Raw genomic sequence first — 17,929 nt, forward strand, 5'->3', positions numbered from 1 at the left:
TTTCACAAAAATAACAGTAAATATTATTTTTCATCATTCTGTACTCTACCTTTCATAATGAAAATATCTGCTACAAATTTTTCTCCCAATTATAGATTCCTGATAGGAATTATGGGCTTCCCAGGTGGCTCAGTGAGTAAACAATCCATCTGCAATGCAAGAGATTCAGGAGACACAGGTTCAGTCCCTGGGTTGGGAAGGTCCCCTGGAGGAGGGCATGGCAATCCACTCCAGTATTCTTGCCTGGTGAATCTCATGGACAGAGGAGCCTGGCGGACTATTGTCCATTGAGTCAAAGAGTTGGACACAACTGAAGTGACTAAACATGCACACATGCAATAGAATTACATATTGTCTCAGCCTTTCATGCTTGCAGAACTATTTCTTACTCTGTTTTAAATATATTTTAAAATATTCTCAGTGGTCTACTATATTGCCATTTGAAATTATAACCTGGAGCATATGTAGCAGTATGAAATTTTTCTTATAAGAAAAAAGTACAGTATGGTTATAATTAGGTAAATAAAGGTATTCTTCCTATAGTAAAAGATACAGGGAATCAAAACAATTACTGTATTAGAAATGTGAAGTGATTTTTAAATACATATAAATAGTAAAATATGTATATCTTATATTGTCATTTTATCATTAAAATATTTTGTATATAAGTATTATAAAACATATTTTTGAGTGTTGGTAAATAATGCTTTGGTCACTAAGTTGTGTCTGACTCTTGCTACCGTGGAATTTCCCAGGCAAGGATACTGGGGTGGGTTGTGATTTCCTCCTCCAGGGGATCTTCCTGACCCAGGGATCAAACCCTGGTCTCTTGCATCTCAGGCAATCTCCTGAATTGCAAGCAGACTCTTTACTGACTGAGCATAGAAAATAGTGATAGTCAATGATTATTACCTCACTCCAAAAATCATATGAAGTTGCCTTTTAAGTCCATATAATTCTTTAAAATCTAGGTCCTGGCAATTGCTATTCTGTTGAGACTCTGGGTTCAGCAGATCAATGTTTGTAAAGGTTTAGTCTTCCTTGGAGACTTTATTATCCAAGAGTTTTTATATACAGTAAATATTTTCTATGAACTGAAAACTATCCACTGAAATTAGAAACTTAGCCCGATTATTTCCTCCTTTTCAGCTGTGTTCTTCCCACTGTTACTCACTTTGCCTCTCACTTATGTCAAGTTTCTGTTTTGTATTGCCTCTGTTTTTATCTTTGACAAGTGATTACTATCTTTATGTGTTGTTTCATTTTATTCCCTGTCTGTTAACATAAATGAGCTTCATTGTTTTTCATCCAGGTGTACTAAAGCTAAAACTCTTTTCATATCTACAAAAAACTGATTTAAAAAATAATTGCAACTGTTTAATAATACCTGTTGGATGTCTTTCCAGTTAAACCTGGGAACAGTTGGGTTTTACCGGACCCAGTACAGCTCAGCCATGCTGGAGAGTTTATTACCAGGGATTCGCGACCTTTCTCTCCCCCCAGTGGATCGACTTGGACTACAGAATGACCTCTTCTCCTTGGTGAGCCTCAAGTAGTATGATGGATTTTGTTGATTAAATGGTTTTGTTTTTCCTGGAATGGCTGACTAGAACATAATTAGAAGAATATAGTTCTTCCTGAGAGGTGCATGCCTTTGGGACTAAAGAAAATGACTAATTATTAATTGATATGCAAGATTGAACCTATATAATTTTCCAGAAACAAATCTCACTTTCTTAAGCCAGCTTTCTGCAACTGTACATAACCAATCATTTGTAAGGCATAAATTCTTTTCAGTAGACACAGACATGAACCTTGCAGAGATTTCTCTATTGATGATTTTTTAAAAATAATTCAGAGTGATTTATATTTTTCTAAAATAGTGGTTGTACTTTGCTGGGAGACTCTAGAATTTTTTAAACATTCCATTACTATTCAAATTATAATAGCCCATTATCATTCTAAAATGATATTTATATTTAGCTTTGTTCAAGAAAAAATTTAAAGGAGCACTTAGTAGTATTATCTTTATAACTCCGAAACATAGGTTAGATAATTTCTAGATGTCTTTGTGATAAAATTGTCAGATTCCTCCTAATGTTCCTTTAATTGGACTTGAAATTTTCATTCCCGTCTATAGTAACTGGTTTTGGATTCCTCCTTTGTATAAACACAGATTAGCATTGATGCACAAAACCTCACATCTGCTGAGCTCATTGCTGAGAGAGACCTGTCCCAGGAGAGTGGTGTGTTTGTGCAGTTGGCTGCTGTAACAGAAGTTCTTTTTCCTAACTCTGTTAGTTAATTCTGAAAGGGATGAATTTGTAGTACCTTCCAGTTTGTCTTCTTTTAGAAATGAGTAAAGGACAGGCTGAAGTTGACACAGTTTGCAGCTCCAGTTTAGAAAGCGCCTCTGTCAAAAACCAAAGCCCCAACTGTTTTTGTACCTTTTCTGACAGTATGAAAATTTTCAAAAGACAAACAATACCAAGACCCTAGAAACTGAATAGAAATAGGAAGTTAACTGTTCTTTCTTCTTTGTTCTTTCTAAATTGGTGAAATTTTAACATTTTTAAAAAGTAGCTGTTTTACAAATAGCAAAAAAGTAAGGAATGTCATAATACAGTTTTTACTTTATAAAATTCTACAGTGTTCTGAACTTATATAGTCTTAGTCTCTTCCCTAAGGAATGACTAATTAGCGTAAGACAGTGCCAAAAATGCATGCTTGTGCTTTTTGTTTTGTTTTTGTTTGAAGATTAGATTGATTTATGTTTTTTCCTATCCCAGGCTCGAGCTGGAATCATTAGCACTGTAGAGGTTCTAAAAGTCATGGAGGCTTTTGTGAATGAGCCCAATTATACTGTATGGAGCGACCTGAGCTGTAACCTGGGGATTCTCTCAACTCTCTTGTCCCACACAGACTTCTATGAGGAAATCCAAGAGTTTGTGAAAGATGTCTTTTCACCTATAGGGGAGAGACTGGGCTGGGACCCCAAACCTGGAGAAGGTAATGAATGTACTAAATGCGGAAAGAATTGATCAGAAATTGGTCCTTTTTACCTCCGCTATTTGCTGTTGTTGTTGTTCAGTTGCTCAGTCATGTCCGACTCTGCGACCCCATGGACTTCAGCACACCAGGCTTCCCTGTCCTTCACCATCTCCTGGAGCCTGCTCAAACTTGTGTCTATAGAGTTGGTGATGCCATCCAACCATCTCGTCCTTTGTCGTCCCCTTCTCTTGCCTTCAGTCTTTCCCAGCATCAGGGTCTTTTCTAATGAGTTGAAAACTCAGCTGTGGTTAACAGTAACATCATCTTTGTATCTACTGGACATTACTATGTATTCAGCTAACTAGAAATTAAGACTTGGGACTTTTAAGCCTCCTGGTAAATTTACATGGGTAACCAACATAAAAACAGTAGTATGTGTATTTGTTGCTAAATATGATTTACGCACAGAGCAAATGGTGGAAATAAGTCTTGTACAGAGTTCCAAAGGCCCATTTTTAATCAAGAAAAGCTAAAGGGGATTTTGGATTATTTTGTTGTTACCATAAATACCAGACACCTATGTACGACCTGAAATGGTGTTGAGAGACACAGAGGCCAGTTTTCTGCGTTAAAGGAGTTATTTGCTTTCTACATGTGTTCTCTTTATTTCTGTAATCATGTATTCTTTTGCTATCATGTAAATGTTAGGAATAGTGAGTACAGGCTTTAGATATATTTTCTACCATATGCTAATAACTGAATGTTGTATTTCCTCCTGCCCTTCTTGTTCTGGGAGTCTTTTGCAATAAGAATAATAGTAAAAATTGTCTAGAGCTCTATATCTTTCTTCCACTGATTCAGCAAGCACTTATGCACCCAGTATATACCAGGTACTACACTAAGAGCTGGTAGTATAACAGTGAATAAAAAGTTGCCCTGTGTGGCTTTCATTCTGGGGGAAGACACAGCAAACAATTCAATAGATAATATTTTAGGTGGCAGCAAGTATCATGAAGAAAAAGTTTAGGTAAGGTAGGTCAGGAGTAGGAGTAATAAGCCACTGTTTTATAGGATAGAGAGTGGACGGGAAAATGCAGGAAAACCAGTGAGGTGATATTTAACCATAAGCCGAGACCTGTAGAAGAGAACTGTGAGGCCATGTAGTAGGGAAATGGTCCAAACCGAAAACAGCAAGTACAAGAGACCTGAGACAGAGGCATGCTTAGGTGCTCAAAGAGTAACACGGAGGCTGGTAAAGTCAGGACAGAGTAAGTGTGGGAGAGAGGAGGGTGAGAGCAGAGCAGCTCCAACAGGACCTTTGGGACTTTCACATTTAGTGGTATGAAAAACTCATTTGGAAGTCTGAAGCAGAGGAACATGACTTGATTTACTCAGCCGTGTGAAGAACAGGCTGCAGCGGGGGAGGCAAAAGAGGAAGTAGGAAGACAAGTTAGAAAGCTGTTTGAGTAATGCATCTGGATGCTGCCTGCGACTAGCATTTGCAAGTAGTAAATTCTGGGTATGTTTTGAGGGTGGAACTAAAACTACTTGGTGGTGGCCTGACTGTGTGGTAGAGAAAGAGGGGAGTCATCAAATTTTGGCCTGAAGAACTGAAAGAGTGAAGTTACCATATACAGAGACAGGGAAAACTTCTGTAGAAGCAGGTTTGGGTGCAAAAGGGAATCAGGAGTTTCATTTTGGACATGTTGAATTTGAGGTCCTTTTAGACATCCAAGTAGAGTACCATGCCTAGAGGTGCAGGCTGAGTAATACATTTAGTGCGTAGATGGTATTTACAGCCATAAGATTGGATGAGACCACCTATGGCTTGAGTGTAGGTGGAGAAAAGAGGTGTGAGGACTGGGTCCTTGGGCAGTTCAGGATTCAAAGATTGGGTAGAAGAGGGGGAATCAGCAAAGGAGACTGACTGGCCAGTGATGTAGGAGAGTTAGGAGGAAGAGGAGTGTCCTAGAAGCCTTAAGCAGTAGAGGGGGAAAAGCGATCAACTGTGCCAATACTGTACCAAGTCAGGCAGAATGATGATGAACTGGTGGTTACATTAACTGGGTTCTATGGCATGGTGGAAGTCCACCAGGACTTCCCATCCTCAGATGGTAAAGCATCTGCCTACAATGCGGGAGACCCGGATTTGATCCCTGGATTGGGAAGATCCTCTGGAGAATGAAATGGCAACTCACTCCAGTACTCTTGCCTGGAAAATCCCATGGACAGAGGAGTGTGGTAGGCCACAGTCCGTGGGATCACATAGAGTCACACATGACTGAGCAGCTTCACATGGCGTGGTGGTGAACACCACCAGAATGGAAGGAGAGGAAAAGGAGGCAGCAGTTTCAGACAACTTTTTTAAGTTTTGCTAAAAAGAAAATCAGATAAAAGGGACTAGGAGAGAGATGTGGGACCAAGGAGGCACTTTTTTTTTTTTTATGGTGGGGAATTTTATAATATGTCTTTGTTGATGAAAATGATACAGTAAAGAAAAATTCATGATGTGAAAGAGAGAGGTAGCTGCTGGAGTGATGGCTGAATACTTGAGAGGAGTTGGCTTTAGGTTGTAAAACAGCAGATCCCTAAGAACAAGACAGGAAGTAGATGGACACAGATGGAGGTAAATTGATGGGTGTTGCACTTTTCTTTCATGATGATAATATGTGAGACTTCAAGGGCTCAAAAACACCTTTTTTAAATAGGGAGAATGTCTTCAGTTTTCCAGTTTTACAGATGGAAGAATCAAATATAGCAAAATAATAAAGATTTTACATAAACAGCAAATCAGCACCAGAATTATAAATTGGTTCTTTTAAGAACCTTAACTAGTCTCTAGTTGTGTTGTCTATTGATTTCTTATGGTTTCCTTAAACCTTCTATGGAGTTACAGTTTAAATACAGCAAAACGCATACGTTCAGTTCAGTGACTGGACAAATGCATACCACATTTCCGTCACCACAGGAGGTTGTTCTGAAGCTACTTCCCAGTCAGTTCCTGCCACCCCCCTACCCTTCCACCCCCTGCAGGCAAACGCTATTCTGACTTCTTTCACCCTAGATTAATATAGTCTCTTCTAGAACTTTATATAAGTGGGATCATAATATATATTCTGTTCTTTTATCTGGCTTCTCTCAGTATAATGTTCTAGAGATACATATAGGTTGTTCATTTCTTTTTATTGCTGAGTGGTATTTCATTGTATGAATATATCACAATTTATTTGTTGTACTGTTGGAATCTATCAGTTTGTGTGCTAGTATTAACTTTTTTTTTAAGATATAATCAATATACCAAAAAATGCACCCTTTTAAATATACAGTTCAGTCTTTTCTCACAGTGCTGTACAACGACCACCACCACCACTATCTTAATTCTAGAAAAATGTCTTTACACTCAAAAGAAGCTCCATACCTGTTGGCAGTTACTCTCTACTCCCTGGCAACCCAGTCCCAGGCAACCACTGATCTGCTTAGTGCCTCACAGATCTGCCTGTTCTGACATTTCATATAAATGGAATCGTACTCTGTGTGGCATTTTTTATTTGGCTTCTTTCACTTACTACAGTATTTTCAAGGTTCACCTGTGTTACAGCATGTATCAGTACTTCCTTTTTATAGTCAAATAATATTTCATTGTATTGCATGAGTATACTACATTTTCTTTGTTCGTTCATCAGTGTATATATGCTTGGATTGTTTCTACTTTTTTACTGTTATGAATTCATTTCTCCAGAGTGGAACTGCTGGTTCATACTCTGTGTTTATTAATTCCTCAAAAGGAATTACTGGACTTTTTTTCAAAGTGCCCACACCATTTTACATTCCTACCAGCAGTATATGAGGGTTCTAATTTCTCTCCATCCTTGCCAACACTTCGTATTGTCTTTTATTTTAGCCATCCTAATTGGTTTGAAGTGGCATCTCATTGTGGTCTTGATTTGCATTTCCCTAATGGCTAATGGGGAGAAGGCAATGGCACCCCACTCCAGGACTCTTGCCTGGAAAATCCCATGGACAGAGGAGCCTGGTAGGCTGCAGTCCATGGGGTCGCTGAGGGTCGGACACGACTGAGCAACTTCACTTTCACTTTTCACTTTCATGCGTTGTAGAAGGAAATGGCAACCCACTCCAGTGTTCTTGCCTGGAGACTCCCAGGGACAGAGGAGCCTAGTGGGCTGCCGTCTATGGAGTCGCACAGAGTCGGACACAACTGAAGTGACTTAGCAGCAGCAGCAATGGCTAATGGTATTGGTTCATGTGCTTATCAGCCACCTGCATATCTTTGGAATAATCCATCAGATTTTGATTTAAAAAATCTAAGATTCCAATTTAATCTCCCTGGCATACTAGTTCTGTATGTGGCCTTCCTCTAAATTTTGGGTCAAAACTGTATGATCTAAGTGTATTCCTTCCACACATAATTCTTACAGGTGTAACTACCTAGATAGAATATTTAATAAATATTTAAATAGATACAGTTGACATTTAATAAATATTTAATAAATACAGTTGGCATAGACAGAGTCAGCGTATTTGCCTATCTTAGTGTGTTACGTACTTCATTCTTATTGTTTGATAAATTTAAATTAAGTGTTCTCTCAAGTACTAAGGTAATTGATTTTGTTTGTTCAAGATTGTAGGCATGGTCTAACACAATTATACAATATCCAGGTGGCATATTTGTAAAAACTAAGCTTTTTAAGTAGTTCTGTATCTCTTTTACTTCTCAATCAGGTCACCTAGATGCACTCCTGAGGGGCTTGGTCCTGGGCAAACTAGGAAAAGCAGGACATAAGGCAACATTAGAAGAAGCCCGTCGTCGGTTTAAGGACCATGTAGAAGGGAAACAGATTCTCTCCGCTGATCTGAGGAGTCCGGTAGGCTCATAATAAAGTACTTTGATTTCTAGGTGTCTGCATCATTCTGTGTAGTGTGGAATGTATTTAATAATAACCAAAAATGACCTAAAGAGTCTGCTTGCAGTGCAGGAGACCTGTGTTTGATCCCTAGGTTGGGAAGATTCCCTGGAGAAGGGAATAGCAACCCACTCCAGTATTCTTGCCTGGGAAATCCCATTGACAGAGGAGCCTGGCAGGCTACAGTCCTTGGGGTTGAAAAGAGTCAGACACGACTCTGATTAAACAACAACAAAAATGACCTAAGTAGACCTAAGTATTGACCTACAAATCATGCCTAATTCTCTTAACACACACCATCTAGGGAGCCTGTAGGCAACATCTCATTTGTGTAGTTTCTCAGTCCACACTAGGGTACTAAAAGGTGATTATCGGTGCACAGTCTCCTGTGCTCTGCTGTTATTACCTGCCATCTACCTTTCTGGTTGTTCAAGTGGGCTCTTAGATTGTTGCCATAATTTCTATGTAATATCCACACAATTTTTTTTTTAACTTGCTTTCTGTCTTAACATTAGAATATTTGGAATAAGTTACATACAATCAGATGCCCTCTTTTTTGTTCCGTATTCTCTTGTAGGTCTATCTGACTGTTTTGAAGCATGGTGATGGCACTACCTTAGACATTATGCTGAAGGTGAGTAAATTTGGAAAGGGCTCCTATTTTCTGCTTTTGAAGTTGAATTGACACAGAGAGTATGACCTTGAATGGTTTAAAAAAAAAAGTCGTAACAAAAGAAATATATGCTGATATGCATACTGTAGGCATGCATATATTTAGGAAGCTATAGGAGAAATATCTGGAGAAGGCAGTGGCAACCCATTGCAGTACTCTTGTCTGGAAAATCCCCTGGGCGGAGGAGCCTGGTGGGCTGCAGTCCATGGGGTCGCTAAGAGTCAGACACGACTGAGCGACTTCACTTTCACTTTTCACTTCCATGCATTGGAGAGGGAAATGGCAACCCACTCCAGTGTTCTTGCCTGGAGAATCCCAGGGACAGGGGAGCCTGGTGGGCTGCCATCTATGGGGTCGCACAGGGTCGGACACGACTGAAGCGACTTAGCAGGAGCAGCAGCAGGAGAAATATCTGCTCATCTATACTACCAATACAAATGCCAAGTCATCTCATTTATTCACTTTTATAAATCACAAGTTTATGTATCTTAAATCTTAATACTAAAATGTTAAGTTAGATTAAAAAGTCCAGTTCTTAAAAATTTTCCCATCAATGCAAACTTACTCAGGGTTCTGCCCATTTTAAGTTTATTTCTGTGCTTAGGAAAGGGATAGATGAATAGGTGCCTCAAGGATTTGGTCTAGGCTGGTGCCTCTTATGAACAGACAGAAAATTAATTCACTTGCTTTCATAGCCTCTTGTAGTTTCCCAGGGTGGTTGGCATATAATTAAACTCTGACTTAGAAAAAATATATATTTAAAACTTTCCATGTCCTTATAATGGCAGTGATCTGTTCGAAAGTCCTAATACTGTAGAACAAGTGCTGTCTCCAGTCTGTATCCATGCAGTTATTAGTCTAACCTGGTTGCATTAGAGGTGGAGGGAGCTGATTCTACTTATCAAATAAAACATGCAATACGTGCCTAAATACCCAAATCATCCATCAGACCCATTCATTAAAAGATCCACACTTAGGGATCTTAATCAGAATACTTTTCTGACCCCAAGTGCATCACAATTACAAATCTAACTTCTGGTATTTTAGTTTTAAACAAATCATATTTAAATGACTAGAATGTTTTAAAAATACACAAACTTTATTTAAGAAACTAAATTGCAATTGTATTGCGTTAACTGCCTATGTTGTATAAGGGTTTCCTTTCTAATAACATAAAAAATTATACTTTGGGTTTACCTTTCAACTAAATGACATTAAGGTCTCTTTCTCACTCTTAATATTCTGTGAACCTGTGCACTATAAATCATGCATTTCTTGGCATGTGAAATGAGATAGTTGGTATATTTTGTCTATTCCATAAAGATATGGGAAAAATAAGGGTTCTGAAAATTTCATGACAGGTCGTTTGACATTTTCATGTCATGGCATACGTTTAAGAATTTATACCAGTGTGTTTATTTAATAAGAGTTTGCATCTGCTTAACACAAGGGAGCCCACAATGATTCAACTTTACTATGCAAAGAGCTCTAATGAAGGCAGAATCAGGGTTCTTCAAGAAACCAGTTAGGAGAGGTTGGGGAGGGATGGACTGGGAGTTTGGGGTTAGCAGGTGCAAATTATTATTATATATGTATAACTGAATCACTTTCTGTACACTGAAAACACAACATTGTAAATCAACTATACTTATATAAAATTAAAGGAAACAAAGCCAGTTGATGAGAGATGAGGATTTTGTGTAAGAATAATGAAGCAGGCTAAATAACTAATTCAGAGTATATTTGAAATGTAGTGTTATGGTGCCATCTAGTGGACTCCTATAACAGGTCCTCTTGGGGGTGGGGTGGGGAATGCTTCCTAAATGCCAGAGTTCAGACCTTGAATATTAGAGCTGAAAAGGACCTTAGAAATCATCTGTCCACCCCGCTCATTTTACAGATGGGGAAACTGAGACCTGGAGAGGTTAAGGACTTAGTCAAGATCACACAGCTAGTTAGAGGCAAAACTGGGTCTAGAACCCAGGTCTTCTGACCTCCTATCTATTTTACTACACTGCTGCTCAAAAGAGTCCAAAGGAAAGGAAGAGGAAACTGGGAGCTGTGATGGGGTCTCCAGACACTGGTCAGTGTTAACTCTTCAGAGGGGAAAAAAAAAGGTCAAGAGAGTCTATAAATTAAGTTGTCTTAGAGAAGTATCTCATCTACATTTGAAGTTCTAATTTTTAAAAAACATAATAATGTTTTATTTCTAATTATGAAAAGAGATTTTGGTATACTCACTATGGAAGATTTAGAGGCTAGAAAAGTATAAAGAAGAAAATAGAACTTACTTGTAATTTTAAAAAGATCACAAATATAGCATGTATAATATGATCTTATTCATGATTTGGTTAATGTAAATATAGTAATTTTTTCTTTATGCTTTTCTATTTTCTTAATGCTCTGCATTCATAATACTTCGCAGTTAAAAATGTGATACTGCATAATCCTACTGATCAGAGACCATTATTAATGTTAACATTTTGATGTGTTTTCAGGGTTTTTGTCTCCCCTTCTCATTAAATTTTTTAAAATTTAGAACCATTTTGCTTTGTATCTCTTCTTTCAGTTAATATATCAGTGGCATGTTTATGTCATCAAATATTCTCAAAATATTACTTTCAATAATGCTTCCTGTATTTTTTAACTGATGAGTTGAATTGATTTCTAGTGGTATTAGTAATGATCATTTTGCCTATCTAACATAGAACATTGGTCAGACATCAATGAATAAAGAATTTGGTCATGACGGGCTCACCCCTTAGATCCTGAGGTTGAACTGCTCAGAACTGATGACAAGCTATTTATGTAGTGAGCACTTAACAATTAATGACTTACTCTAGGGGCACAGGACAAATTTAGTGCTCAAACCTCTTGAAAAATATTGTTAATTTCATATCCTGCAATCTTAGCCAATGAGAATGTAAAGCAAAAGTTTCACCTTATTCAGCGAGAAATTAATTCTCTCTTTCTGTATTTTTTCACTATAGCTTCACAAACAAGCAGATATGCAGGAAGAGAAAAACCGAATTGAAAGAGTCCTTGGGGCTACTCTTTCACCTGAATTGATTCAAAAAGTCCTCACGTTTGCACTTTCAGTAAGTTACAGTGAAAACTGCTTTTAGAGGGAATTACTACCAACTGATCTATAGCAAGTGTCCTTGATTCAGTATTCTCTTGATCTGTCTTAATCCTAGACTAAAGGCTTCCTCTTTCTTGAAAAACTGGAGTAAGCTTTTGTTACTAGCCACTGTATTTCCCTCTAACGCTAAGAATCAGAATAGTTGGGAGACGAAATAAACTGTAAGGTTGGCACATCCCTGTGCCTACTTCCTGGCTCTTCTTTCTTTACCCTAGAGCAGGTATCTATTGAGCAGCCATCTATTGTACCCATCTCAGTGCTTCATTCTCAATTTGGCTGATCTGTAGGTTAAACATTCTCCTCTTTGCTAGAAGCTTCTGGTGCCAGTTACTCCTGAAACAAGAAGGGGATTACTTGGGTACCTCAACAGCATTTGCCCTTTCTGGCATCAGACAATATCCTGGATATGCTAGACTTATAGTTCTCTTTTTTTAGGAAGAGGTACGTCCACAGGACACTGTGTCAGTAATTGGTGGAGTGGCTGGAGGCAGTAAGCATGGAAGGAAGGCTGCTTGGAAATTCATAAAGGACAACTGGGAAGAACTTTATAATCGATACCAGGGAGGATTCTTAATATCTAGACTAATAAAGGTAGGTGAAAATGTTTGAGTAGTTTGCTTATCGTGGATATTATTGAGAGACATTCATGATTCATTCAACCCATAGATTATTGTCTTTGCTTTTTAAAAGTTTCCTTAAGTAGTTACTAGCTTTACTAAACAGTTTCTCCATAGCCCATCCTGTACCCTGTAGAATAAACTGAAGTTGGGAAAGAGTGGAATGATTTGTTTTTATGGTAAATGGAAGTTTGTTCCTAACCTCTTAGTTGTACTTACTGTTTATAAACCATTGTTTTTTCAGCTATCAGTTGAGGGATTTGCAGTTGATAAAATGGCTGGAGAAGTTAAGGTAAGGAAAATACAGTTTACTTTTCACTTTTATTTCACTTTTATTATTATTTTCAATCCAGAAAATAAAAATACTAATCAATTATAATCATAGATTATTGGGGTGATGTACTTTAGTAGTGTCTCCATGTTTTTCTGGGAGAAAGGTTAGGTTGTATCCTTAAGGCCTGAAGAATTTAGAGTTGGAATCATCTTTGAGGGCATTGAAGTGGTTGAAAGAATGTGGACTTTAGAGTCAGTCAACCTGGATGTAAATCTGTGCTCTGCCCCTTGTTAGTTGCGTGACTTCACGTGGGCTTTTTAACCTCTATGAGCCCGTCTCCTCTTCCATAAAATGAGGTGATAAGATGTCTAGACTAAGTAACATAGGGGGCCTGGAACATAGTAGATCTTTCATATTAGTTCTTTTTCCCTTCTAATACCTTTCAGAGGTCTTTTATGTGCACAGAGAGACAAGATGACTATGTAGGGACTCTACTCCTGGCCCTTTAAGTGTCACTTCCACTTTGATTCTTGAAAGCAAGAAGGTTTCAGGGGTGGATTTGGAAATTCTGAGAGCTATAATGTTTGGTTCACATTATGAGTTAATTTACTCAGTCACAGGTTAGTACATAACAGAGAGTCTAGATCAAGATTCAATATTATGCATTGTATTATGTAAATAATCGCTTTATTGTAAAGGTAATAAATATTCCTGAAGGAGAAATACATATAATTAGTTCAAGGGGAGGCCAGTGGCCAAGTTAAGGCTAGTGTAAAGTAGAGGCCTGACTGAAGAGGGCCTTGTAGCCCATATGAAAATGCTCCTAAGAATGGGAAGCCCTTTTTGAAATGGCTTATAAACAAAGGGGTGACTTAATCTGGTTTATATGATAAGAATTTCAATCTGGCTGCAGTATAGAGAATGCAATTTGGAAAGGGGAGATATTGGGAAGCAAAAATGATAAAGTAGCTTGGAGGAGATAGAGTAATGAAAGAGATTCAGTTCAGTTCAGTTGCTCGGTTGTGTTCGACTCTTTGCGACCCCATGGACTGCAGCTCGCCAGGCTTCCCTGTCCATCACCAACTCCCAGAGTTTACCCAAACTCTTCTCCATTGAGTTGGTGATGCCATCCAACCATCTCATCGTCTGTTGTCCCCTTCTCCTCCCACCTTCAATCTTTCCCAGCATCAGGGTCTTTTCAAATGAATCAGTTCTTTGCATCAGGTGGTCAGAGTATTGGATTTTCAGATTTAGCATCGGTCCTTCCAATGAATATTCAGGACTGATTTCCTTTAGGATGGACTGGTTGGATGTCCTTATAGTCCAAGGGACTCTTCAAGAGTCTCCTCCAACACCACAGTTCAGAAGCATCAATTCTTCGGCGCTCAGCTTTCTTCACAGTCCCAACAACTCTCACATCCATACATGACTACTGGAAAAACTGTATCTTTGACTAGACGGACCTTTGTTGGCAAAGTAATGTCTCTGTTTTAATATGCTGTCTAGGTTGGTCATAACTTTTCTTCCAAGAAGCAAGCATCTTTTAATTTCATGGCTGCAGTCACCACCTGCAGTGATTTTGGAGACGCAAAAAATAAAGTCTGTCACTGTTTCCATTGTTTACCCATCTGTTTGCCATGAAGTGATGGGACCAGATGCCATGATCTTAGTTTTCTGAATGTTGAGTTTTAAGCCAACTTTTTCACCCTCCTCTTTGACTTTCATCAAGAGGCTCTTCAGTTCTTTGCTTTCTGCCGTAAGGGTGGTGTCATCTGCATATCTGAGGCTACTGATATTTCTCCCAGCAATCTTGATTCCAGGGCTTGTTTTGTTAGTCTTTAATACAGCCAGTATTTATTGAATGTTTTGTCTGTATTGTGAACATATCTGGGGGAGGAAGAGGGAAGTAGTCAAGGGTTTCTTATATGTAAGCAGTGGTACTATTTGTTGAGATAGAATGAGAAGTCTTACTCAGGCCCTAAGAACCCAACTGTGATAGGAGCCTTGGAGCAGGAGCCATTGTCATCCATGTCAATAAAGTAACTGATTTCTAAGAGGTTTAGACTTAATCTGATGAATTAGTCATTCTCTCTTATAGACCTGTGATGACTCTTTCAAAGGAAAGACCCCCCCGCCCCCCGGTCCCCATCCTTTTGCTGGTTGATATTTTCTATGAAACCAGGTGTACTTCATTAGAAAATGGTTTATTCAACCTTTAATCAATAAGCACTGCAATAATTACAATGAACTCTGAAGTAGTTTACTGTATGAAAATGTGTCTATAAAATTTTAAATTATTAGAATATGGCAGCAATTTAAGCTTCTTAGTTTTATTATCCCTTACAAATTAATCTTTATTGGAAGTAGCCAAAATGTGTTGAATCCTTAACTACTCTCTGCCAAGTATTATATTTTCTCATAGATGATAAAACAGAGCAGTTAATTTACTCAGTCACACTTTAGTACATAATGGGGGCTAGATCAAGTCCCAAGGCTGATTTCAAAGTCTAGACTTCAAGTAGGTTTTTTTAACCCCTGTGAATTGGGTGATAAGATCGTCATTTAGATGAAGTAACACAAGGGGCTTGGTCCTTGATAAATGTTCTGTTTTGTTTTTTGCTGCTTGGACAATGAACCTTAAAGAATATAGGTTCTTTCTCTGTGATTAGGCTCTTTAGCATATAATACATTAGGGGAAGAATCTGCAGGTCTAAGGTGCAGCTTGTTTTCTTTTAGCCTGGCAGTGGTCAGTTTTCATGAGTGAAGCTTATGAATCCTTCATAGACGGTGGGTATTTTTTCATGACCTGTGATATTAGCTTCTTACTATTGCTAGTAACGATCCTACATTCTGGATTGTCTCATGCCAGGCTTTCTTCGAGAGTCACCCAGCTCCTTCAGCTGAGCGTACCATCCAGCAGTGTTGTGAAAATATCCTGCTGAATGCTGCTTGGCTAAAGCGCGATGCTGAGAGCATCCACCAGTACCTCCTGCAGCGCAAGGCCTCGCCGCCCACAGCGTGACCCTGAGCACACCGCCACTGCGGTCCTGCTTTGTGCAGGGAGAAGGTGGGGCGGCTGACAGCTGATTCACACGCCAAGAATTTGGAGTCTTCTTTCAAGCCAGTGGGGGTTGGACAATGAATGTAGTTAACTGGTTCCTGCTCACACTCCAGAATTAAATTCTATTGAAAAAGGAAAATCAGCAATTCAGCAAAAAAATAAAAATGTAAATATGATAGTAATAAAATAGAGCATAACGAAACTGTGAAACTTCCTGAAGCCTTGTCAGTGGTTAAAAGTATTTAACACTCTCCTGTTAATGACAGATGTTCTGTTTTTATAACCTACGAAAAGGAAACTAGAGGCTTCTGTAAAGAGGATTTTTGTGAAGTGGGTTCTCCAAGCAGCCTACAAGCCAAGTGTCCATTGCTGGGAATGGTTAACATTAAAGGCTGATAGCTGGTATAATATAGAGTCTGTGCATAATCTCAAGTGGGGTTTCTTGTTTTTTGTTTATTTGGCATGGGGACTGATCAGGAAGATATATTTTCCTGCATAACTCAATCTGAACCAAGGATTGTAGTTTTCCTCCTTGCCTTCCCTTCTGTGTGACCCCTTGGCAAGAAAAAAAAAAAAAAAGTTTGAAAAAAACAAACAAAACCTATCCTGGTCTGGGTTTTTTCCTTCCCTTAGTTCCATCCCAACCCACCACCCCGGTGTCCTTCTTAGAGATAAATAATAAGGAAACATCTTTTATAGCCACATTAAATAAGAGAAACTGATATACATTATTTTTTTTTTCTTTTTTAAGATGACTTTTAAGAATCCTGAAATGCATATAGGTGAGACAATAGAAATGAAAAGTTTTCAGCCAGGCCTTTCTGAAGGAGTTATTCTGCTAAAAATGACAGGCCAACTGTTGACCCTCTTTCTGACAGTATCAGCACTGGCTTCTGGTTCAGTTCGGCCTGTAAGAAGTCAGTGGTTGCTGATGCAGGGCCCATGTATTAGTGGTAACTGATTTAAAAAAAAGACTGTAAGCCTGTGTGTGCCACTCTGCTTCCACAGTGTATCCTACTAACAAGCCTCACCAACCTAATCCAGTGAGTTTTAACTCTAAATCTCATTCCTTTCCTCTTTCCCTACTTTTTTTCTTTTCTTTTTCTTTAAAAAAAAAAAAATATTTTTGTGTGTTATTAACAGGAATTCATATTTGGTGTGGCTTAACTGTATTTCAGAAGGTCATCAGATTGTGAGACTGCTTCCTTGAAACATTTTTGTGCTATTGTTTTAAAAAAATAATAATTAAAAAACAGTTGGCGTTAATAAAAATGTCAATGTGAAATTGATGTCCTGATGTCCTTTATTCTCTTCGGTAAGCAACTAAAACCTTTTCTGTCATTCAGTAGGATTATAAGAAGTTTTACTACCATAGGGGTTTTTTGAGTCTAAGAAAATCCAGTGGCTGAATTTCTAATGAATAGTACCTAGCCAGAAATACCCTAAGATTCCTCCTAAATTACTTCTGGATTAACTCAGAAACTTCTTATAGCTCCTTAGAGTCAGCATTAAGGAGCTAACCTTAGCCTGTCAGTTCCTATGTCCTGAGGCTTCCTTTTATCTAGGCATGTGCTTACGGTACCAGCAAAGTAAAGACACCAACAGACTAAGAGACATTGTTTTAATGAAAGAACTCACAATCAAATGCTGGAAAGAAGTTGTCTCAGTTTTAGCACACATGCAAGTTGTGTGTATATAACAGTTGAGTGGTTTGAATCGTGTTGGGGAGGAGATGGTGCTGGCTGCATTCCTCTTCAGAACTGCTGCTCGTCCTGTTTGGTGTCCCAGGTCTTGACCCCCGTGGACTGCATCAACAGGTTCCGTTGCCTCTGACTTCAGGTTGTGTTGATCCAATTAGTAACACCCTCAGAAGATCAAAAGGCTGAGGAATGGATATTTAGAAGCCTGGGTATTTATTTCCCTGGCTTCTAAGTCGCCAGGTCACATAGGTTGTCTGTGTTCCTCTACCAAAGACTGTGACTCCTAACAAGCAGCCCTCCTTAGCTTCCAGACGTAGGGATAGAATGGACCACTTATTTACTAGCTCCTGAACTCTGCCCATGTCTTTGTGAACAGTCCCTTTATTAAACCTTCCTCAAATTACCCAGTTTTAAGTGTATTCTCTGTTTTCCACTAATATCTTGATTGATTTGGGCATCATAGTCTTGATGCTTTGGGTCTCTAAAGGTCTTAATCCAGCCTTTTCCATGTCAGATATTTTGTTTTGTTTTATGTGGCTGCGCCGTGAA

At 38.6% G+C, this 17,929-nt stretch overlaps 1 protein-coding gene across 1 annotated transcript in view; it reads left to right on the forward strand.

Annotated features, from left to right (window-relative positions):
* NPEPPS (aminopeptidase puromycin sensitive) overlaps nucleotides 1-16,969 on the forward strand; it is a 108,861-nt gene extending 91,892 nt beyond the window's left edge. The window contains exons 17-24 of the mRNA XM_010843141.1: nucleotides 1,407-1,541; nucleotides 2,790-3,009; nucleotides 7,732-7,874; nucleotides 8,491-8,547; nucleotides 11,577-11,684; nucleotides 12,164-12,319; nucleotides 12,590-12,637; nucleotides 15,489-16,969. Coding sequence (XP_010841443.1) covers nucleotides 1,407-1,541; nucleotides 2,790-3,009; nucleotides 7,732-7,874; nucleotides 8,491-8,547; nucleotides 11,577-11,684; nucleotides 12,164-12,319; nucleotides 12,590-12,637; nucleotides 15,489-15,641 — 1,020 coding nt within the window. The 3' untranslated portion in view covers nucleotides 15,642-16,969. The remainder of the gene's footprint in view (nucleotides 1-1,406; nucleotides 1,542-2,789; nucleotides 3,010-7,731; nucleotides 7,875-8,490; nucleotides 8,548-11,576; nucleotides 11,685-12,163; nucleotides 12,320-12,589; nucleotides 12,638-15,488) is intronic.
* Nucleotides 16,970-17,929: the final 960 nt, after the last annotated feature.

The sequence above is a fragment of the Bison bison genome, unplaced genomic scaffold (genome assembly GCF_000754665.1).
Source record: "Bison bison bison isolate TAMUID 2011002044 unplaced genomic scaffold, Bison_UMD1.0 scf7180017864180, whole genome shotgun sequence".
Lineage (NCBI taxonomy): Eukaryota > Metazoa > Chordata > Mammalia > Artiodactyla > Bovidae > Bison > Bison bison.